Raw genomic sequence first — 7,227 nt, forward strand, 5'->3', positions numbered from 1 at the left:
GCAGCCGTGTTAGTCTGTATCCGCAAAAAGAAGAACAGGAGTACTTGTGGCACCTTAGAGACTAACAAATTTATTAGAGCATAAGCTTTTGTGGACTACAGCCCACTTCTGTATTCTCACACTGATCTGGTAAATAATCTTCCTCTTTGACAAGATTTGCTTTGACAAGAGTGATGTTAGAAGCTGTAATAAACAGCTTTTACCATTGACTTTTACATTTTCTGCACAAGTTATGGGGTTACCTTCACCTGAGCTCATAGTAAAAGTATTTACATAAAAGGTGGCAGTGCTGGGGTAAATTTGGTTACACAGAGTTAACTGTGTGTGTGTGGGGGGGAAGGCTGGTCGGCCCCTTGCGCTTTAGGGACGTGGGGGGGGGGGCAGGTTGGCTCCTTGCGCTTTGGGGACGTCAGGAGGGTGGAAGGCTGGTCGGCCCCTTGCACTTTGGGGACGTGTGTGTGGGGGGGAAGGCTGGTCGTCCCCTTGCACTTTGGGGATGTGGGGGGGGCAGGCTGGTCGTCCCCTTGCACTTTGGGGATGTGGGGGGGGCAGGCTGGTCGTCCCCTTGCACTTTGGGGATGTGGGGGGGGAAGGCTGGTCAGCCCCTTGCACTTTGGGGATGTGGGGGGGGGCAGGCTGGTCGGCCCCTTGCGCTTTGGGGATGTGGGGGGCGGAGGCTGGTCGGCCCCTTGCGCTTTGGGGACGTGGGGGGGTGGAAGGCTGGTCGGCCCCTTGCGCTTTGGGGGTGTGTGGGGGGGAGGGGAAGCCCCTTGCCAGGGCTGGCTCCAGGCACCAGCTTGTCAAGCAGGTGCTTGGGGCGGCCCCTTCGCAGAGGGGCGGCCCGTCCAGCTGTTCGGCGGCAATTCGGGGGACTGTCCCTCACTCCAGCTCCGAGTGAAGACCTTCCCGCCGAATTGCCGCCGCAGATCGCGATCGCGGCTTTTTTTTGCTGGGGGGGAGGGGCTTCTTGAGGCGGTTTCCTGACAGATTCTCCAATAGGCGGAGCGGAGAGGGGCGACGCCCCGCCCCCCCGAGCTTTCCCGCCCTCCGCAGACTGGAGATGTAGCCACTCTGCAGGCGGGCGGGGGCGGGGTCTGGCCGAGCCTCGCCCGCGCCTTGGTAACGGCACGTGACAGGTGTAAACAAAGGAGAGGCCCCGCCCACTCCTCGGAGGAGGCCACGCCCGCTGGCTGCCTCGCCTGGCCCTGGCGGGGAGCGCGAGCCGCCCCCGGGTCCGGCAAGCGGTGCTGCCGCGCGCTCCGGGCTGCAGCCCGTGCAGGAGAGGCGGTGTGTTTGCACGCGCGCCGGGGGGGGGGGAGCGATGGGGGCCTCCGGTTGGGCGGGGGAAGCGTGTGCCCTGCCCTTGGGGGGATGCAGCCCTGCGCCCGGCCAGGCGTGCACCATCGCTCCCAGCGCACGGGTTGGTCATCGGGCTCTGCAACGGGGCGGTGTTCCTGGGGGGGGGTTACGAGGTTACATGCCTGGTGTGGGGTTTGGGTGTAAGGTGGAAGCTGCCGATTCCCCTGTGCGGCTCTGGGATTGTGTGGGGGCGGTCCCGCCTGGGGGACGAGTGCGAGGCCTGGCTAGACAGCACTGCAGGCAGTCCTCACTTCCCTTTCTGCAGGGAGAAAATAAATCACAGAAGTGTAGGGCTGGAAGGGTCCTCAAGAGGGCATCTAGTCCGTCCCTGCTGAGCGGAGGCAAGATTCAGTACACCTCGACCACTCCTGCCTGGGGGTTATCCTGGTCTTAAAATCCTCCAGTGATAACCTGTTCCAGTGCTGCTTAACTTCCTTGGACACCACGGGTGCATTGCTGATCACGTGTGAGAAAGTTTCCTTGGTGATCGAATTCTCCTGTTTTGCAACACTGAAGTTGCAGTGAGATACTGATAGGCGCTTAAGAAATACCTGAGAGAGAATGTTTCCTTCCCTCTCCAATCACAAATGCAATTTTGGAACTGAAGTTGATTATTAAGGAGAAGGGTTGTTAACCATAAACTGTAGTAATTTAACAGAACTATTGCACATCTACCACCACTAGGTTCTTTCCCGGTTTGCTATCTGTGTAACACAGTGAGCTGCAATTTAGGTCTCTTCCCTCACCCTCTTTCTTAACGCATTGCACTTCTGATATTCAGATGGTCTCTTACAACACAAGAGAACTCCTGTCTTGTCTTAGAGCAAAGCAGGAAATCTTTAGCAGACTATGGAATCATGAGCAACTGGTGTAGATGATTCAACAGATCTGTTCTTGCAACTTACAGTTAAAACAGTTCTAGCCTACTGTAGTTATCTGTAGAAGACAGACGTTTTTTTGAGGGGGAGCTCATTTTATGACCTGTTCCATTTCCTTTTTGTAAATGGCCATAGGGATGAGGGGGAATAGAGAGCAATACTGTGATACCTGCATAGCATATAACCCTCTGCATGATTTGTATATTTCAGGGTCTATCTTCAGGGTTTCATGCTGAGTCCACCAGTTCAGGTCAATAAAAGGACTTACCATGGTAATACAAGTTAATTTTTTTAAATGTACAATTATATTTATTTATGCAGTACAATCGGAACTAATTGGGAACAGGAGTTCAAAATTAGAGTAGCCAGAGTGCATAAACTAGCTTTCTAATTGTTCAGTGATAGTGCACATAATGAATGGTAATAAACGTATACAATATTCCTGTTACAATCTTGTAGATGGATTTCACTACTTCATACAGTATTGTATGAACATATTGTGCTGTGGTGTCCCTGTAGTCACCGGTGAAATAAATAGCTGATTTCTCTTTAAAAGAACTGCATCTCTTCTTTGCCACCAAGTTGCATCGTTTTCTTCTTGTCCATCAAACCACTGCTAAGGGATATCCAGTGCCTGAAGACATCAGAATGTGAAAGGATGTCAACATGTTCTTCATTAACAGCACTTTTGTTATGTTACTAAGGCACTTTGAGGAAGGTCAGTACACCCATGCTGTGAGTGCACCTGACCTGTGCTCCTTACTCAAGTAAATACCCCTGTACCTTATTGATTAAGGGATAAAAATGGTTCATATAACCAGACTTTTATAAGACCAGTGTTCGTTACATTGGGGTTCTACTGTATTATGAAGCTGAAAGGCTCATTTTCAAGGCTGATGAACACAAGCTCTGACCTACCTAACTTACATTTTAAGTTGTATGTTTGGATGCACCAGATTCTGCTTTGCCATATTTGTAAGTAGGCAGTAAAGTATTACACATGCTTCGTAAAATGAAAATTCTGACCACTTGGGGTCAATAAAGATTCCATTGCACTTTCCACAAGAGTAGAAATGTCCAACGTCTTCGGAAGGTGCCAAAATACCATGGTGGTGGGCATGGAGTAAGAACCAGAATAGAATAGCTACTTAGATCTTGTTTGGATCTGTGAACTGTCTGAGCTATACGTCTGTGAGATGAGGGAGGGCCGCAATCTGTTCAATGCCATACAAGTGAGAGCCAGCCCTTGGATGCCTGGGAAGTTTATAAGAGATCCCCAGGTTGGAATCCTCTAGGTTATGTTGCAACATGTCAGTAGAATATGCAGACTTCAGCTTCCTGTTCTGCAGTTTAATGGAGAGACAGGAAATGGGGACCTAGAGCTCATCAGAAATAATGAAAGTACTTCACTGCTGATGATGATTGTGGGCAAGCAAAGAAGTGGGAGGTTAGAGGCATCTCTCGCAATGAAGGAGAGCAATGGTGGTGAGACAATTGCCATCTCCTGAATAAATGTGTGGCCCCATAACAACTTGCACTTAAATATAGTGTCTTTCATTCTGAAAGAAAACAAAATGCTGCGCACACTTTAATGGGACACACTTCCAGCAGGAAGGTAATTGCACTTCAAAAATTTGCCAGTGCATCAGTTTTCAGGGCGCAAATGTATGGGAGTGTAATTCAGGAGGCTTGCTTAAAAATCTATCTACGTAAGCAGTGCACTCACGTCATAAACCATACACGTTCCGTTACAATGAGTATTCAGCAAATTATAGCTATGCAATTACTGCTTGTATGAAAGTTTGTCATTTATGCCAATAGAGGTCTGATTGCAAGCAGTTTGCTTTCCAAATGACAGGTAGTGTTGTATCCTAAACCTTCATTCCCTACAGCAGGGGTTCTCAAACTGGTGGTCGGGACCCCTCAGGGGGTCGCAAGGTTATTACATGGGGGGGTCGCAAGCTGCCAGCCTCCACCCCAAACCCGGCTTTGCCTCCAGCATTTATAATGGTGTTAAATATGTAAAAAGTGTTTCTAATTTATAAGGGGGGGGGTCGCACTCAGAGGCTTGCTATGTGAAAGGGGTCACCAGGACAAAAGTTTGAGAACCACTGCCCTACAGCTTGTGCTCTGCATTTTCCTTCAGGGGGGGATTGGTTTTCTCTTTCTGAGGATGCTGCAGTTTGGCTCTGTGTTTCATTTGAATAGCATTTCCTCTTATTTTTACCATACATGTTCCTTCATGTTTATCTGTGGATTGATTTAGATGGGTCATGTTCCAGGACTGTGTCACTGAGTTTCCATTTATGCCTCTCTTCTGCTGACATGTACTGAGCCATGGAGGTACTTCTCACGGTTTACGCTGTCAAAATGTGGTACATGCGCTCCTGTTCCCATAGTGATAAAGTTGTTCCCTGAAGTGATGATGTTGTTCGTAACGTTTCTAACTGTATCAAAGTCATTTGTTTCTCTTGTGCATCAACTGATGCATTTCTTGTGAAGAATGCATCGATCCAGTCATTCAGAAGAGCATGTGAAATTACCTATCTAACACATCGCTAGGTAGGCAGTAACACCAGGCTACCCAATGTGCAGTGGATGTGCTGTTTGGCATGAGGCCAAAGTCCAAGAGCCTTTAATCACTTAGGAAGTGTAGGTATTCTTGAATACCTTTCCTCTTGAAACTAGCGCATCATTCAATTCTCTGCACCTATGCTGTAACCCTAAAAATCACACTTCCTTATCCTCATCGCATTTGCTCATCTTGAGGTGTTTCCAGATTTCCTATGCATGTTTTTTCTACAGATTCTTGACTTTAAATGTTCAAAATGACCATAAGCAGAGAATCTGTCCTCTGTGGCAGCATTGTGGGAGCTAAGGGCCTGAGCCAAACCCATTCAATTTGATTGGAGTCTTTCCATTGACTTCAGCGGGGTTTCGATCAGGCTCTTGGTAAGTATTAAATAGATACTTGCTCGGTATAGATGTATTCGCTAAAGCGGGTAGTTATGTTTTTGCTATTAGAAGCAGTAGTAGTACATATTTATATTATAGGAGCAGCCAAAGGCCCCGGTTGGGTGCTGAACCATCCTGGTTTACAGTCTCATAGACTCATAGACTTTAAGGTCAGAAGGGACCATTATGATCATCCAGTCTGACCTCCTGCACAACGCAGGCCACAGAATCTCACCCACCCACTCCTGTAACAAACCCCTAGCCTATGTCTGAGTTATTGAAGTCCTCAAATCGTGGTTTAAAGACCTCAAGGTGCAGAGAATCCTCCAGCAAGTGACCCGTGCCCCACGCTGCAGAGGAAAGCGAAAAACCTCCAGGGCCTCTGCCAATCTGCCCTGGAGGAAAATTCCTTCCCGACCCCAAATATGGCGATCAGTTAAACCCTGAGCATGTGGGCAAGACTCACCAGCCAGCACCCAGGAAAGAATTCTCTGTAGTAACTCAGATCCCACCCCATCTAACATCCCATCACAGACCATTGGGCATATTTACCTGCTAATAATCAAAGATCAATTAATTGCCAAAATTCGGCTATCCCATCATACCCATCCCCTCCATAAATTTATCAATCTTAGTCTTAATCTCAAGACAAACTGACAAAGAGTAGAGGATGGTGATACAACATACATTTTATGTGCTTCAGAATGACATGTTAGCGCATTCATTCAAGAAGCTCTCAGTAACCACCTGTTCTGTATGGTCGAACAACTTTCAGCCGGTGCAGATATAGTTTTTTAATTAGATATAAACACAGTTTGGAGCACTAATTGACTGGTTAAATTGCTGACTTTAATCCACCAGTTCTAGCAAAAATATCTATGCAGCCTTTCTTTTCTGGTGACCTTTTCACAATCTAACCTGGCCCATAGAGTAGATATCGATTTGGTGGGTTTGTCTTACTATGTCATAGCTATTAGTCCATATAACAAAATCCACACCCAGGATGATAGTCTGTGGTCAAGAGACCCTGCACTAACATCACTTGGGGGTGCTGCAGATCATGAGTGTGGTGCAGCAATATAGCTTTATGTGGGACCCCAGTACCGGATGAGCAAGGTAGTATTGCAATGTAGGAGTGAGGTGCTCTGAGTTCTTGTAGATGGCACTGACAAAATCATGAACCAGATCTATTTGCAATCCCTGGGTGTTTTGTTGCTGTTCTGCTTTTACAGGCAGGTAAAGGTGGCAAATCCAAACGCAGCAAATCCAAAGGCTCCAGGAAGAAAACAAAGAAGCCCGTGAGCGAAGTGGATATCCTTAGCCCAGCTGCCATGCTCAATGCCTACTACATTTCTCACAATGCTGCTGCCTGCCTGGAGTTCCGTGGCTTTAACTGGCCTGACTCCCCCAAAAAGAAAGGGAAGAAAGGAAAGTAGTAATCAGATGGATGGAAGGCAAGGGACCCATGATACATCAAGCTTCACCGCGAACAGGAGAACCCTTGTTAAGGATTGAAAGCAAAGTGATCACTCAGGTTTTTAACTCTTACGGTTTGCCATAATCCCTGTGAAGGCCAGTACTAAGACACTCTTGTTATGATTTGAGCATAAGGTAGCAAATGTTAATTTAAGCTGCTTACTGTGCCAGTGTAATATTAACCATGGCTGTTCGCTTGCTAATTCTGGCAGCAAATAAAACATTGCACCTCTGTGAGCAATTCTAATGATGTGCGGGGGGGAGAGATTCATTTTGTGCTGATCACTCCTGCTGCTACGCCTGCTCTTACAAATCTAATGTAGTCCCTGAAAGCCAGTGCACACCAAAGCTGGTGTGTCTGCCATTGCTAAACCAAGGGTTACCAAAGTGCAGTCTCATAAGATGCAGCCCATGGAGACTTCATGACCCAGCATGCAGTGATCTCTCTCAATCCGAGCATACTGGCGGAAGGCCACAAGCTTCGTGTTAAAGATTAGAGTGGCTACAATCAGTTCCATTTTATACCGATTAAATGCAGTCCTTGGGCGCCTGGCAAACT

General features: G+C 47.6%; 1 protein-coding gene across 2 annotated transcripts; it reads left to right on the plus strand.

Moving 5' to 3' along the window:
* The first annotated feature begins 1,147 nt into the window (after nt 1-1,147).
* SMKR1 (small lysine rich protein 1) lies at nt 1,148-6,905 on the plus strand. Of its 2 annotated transcripts, none has more exons than XM_024110611.3 (3): nt 1,148-1,287; nt 2,448-2,509; nt 6,425-6,905. In XM_024110611.3, the coding sequence occupies exons 2-3, from the start codon at nt 2,507-2,509 to the stop codon at nt 6,626-6,628; spliced, it is 207 nt and encodes a 68-aa protein (XP_023966379.1). In that variant the 5' UTR covers nt 1,148-1,287; nt 2,448-2,506; the 3' UTR covers nt 6,629-6,905. The 2 variants fall into 2 exon arrangements, with proteins under 2 accessions (XP_023966379.1, XP_023966380.1); XM_024110612.3 differs by lacking the exon at nt 1,148-1,287 and adding an exon at nt 1,344-1,420.
* Nucleotides 6,906-7,227: the final 322 nt, after the last annotated feature.

Source organism: Chrysemys picta, chromosome 1 (genome assembly GCF_011386835.1).
Source record: "Chrysemys picta bellii isolate R12L10 chromosome 1, ASM1138683v2, whole genome shotgun sequence".
Classification (NCBI taxonomy): Eukaryota; Metazoa; Chordata; order Testudines; family Emydidae; genus Chrysemys; species Chrysemys picta.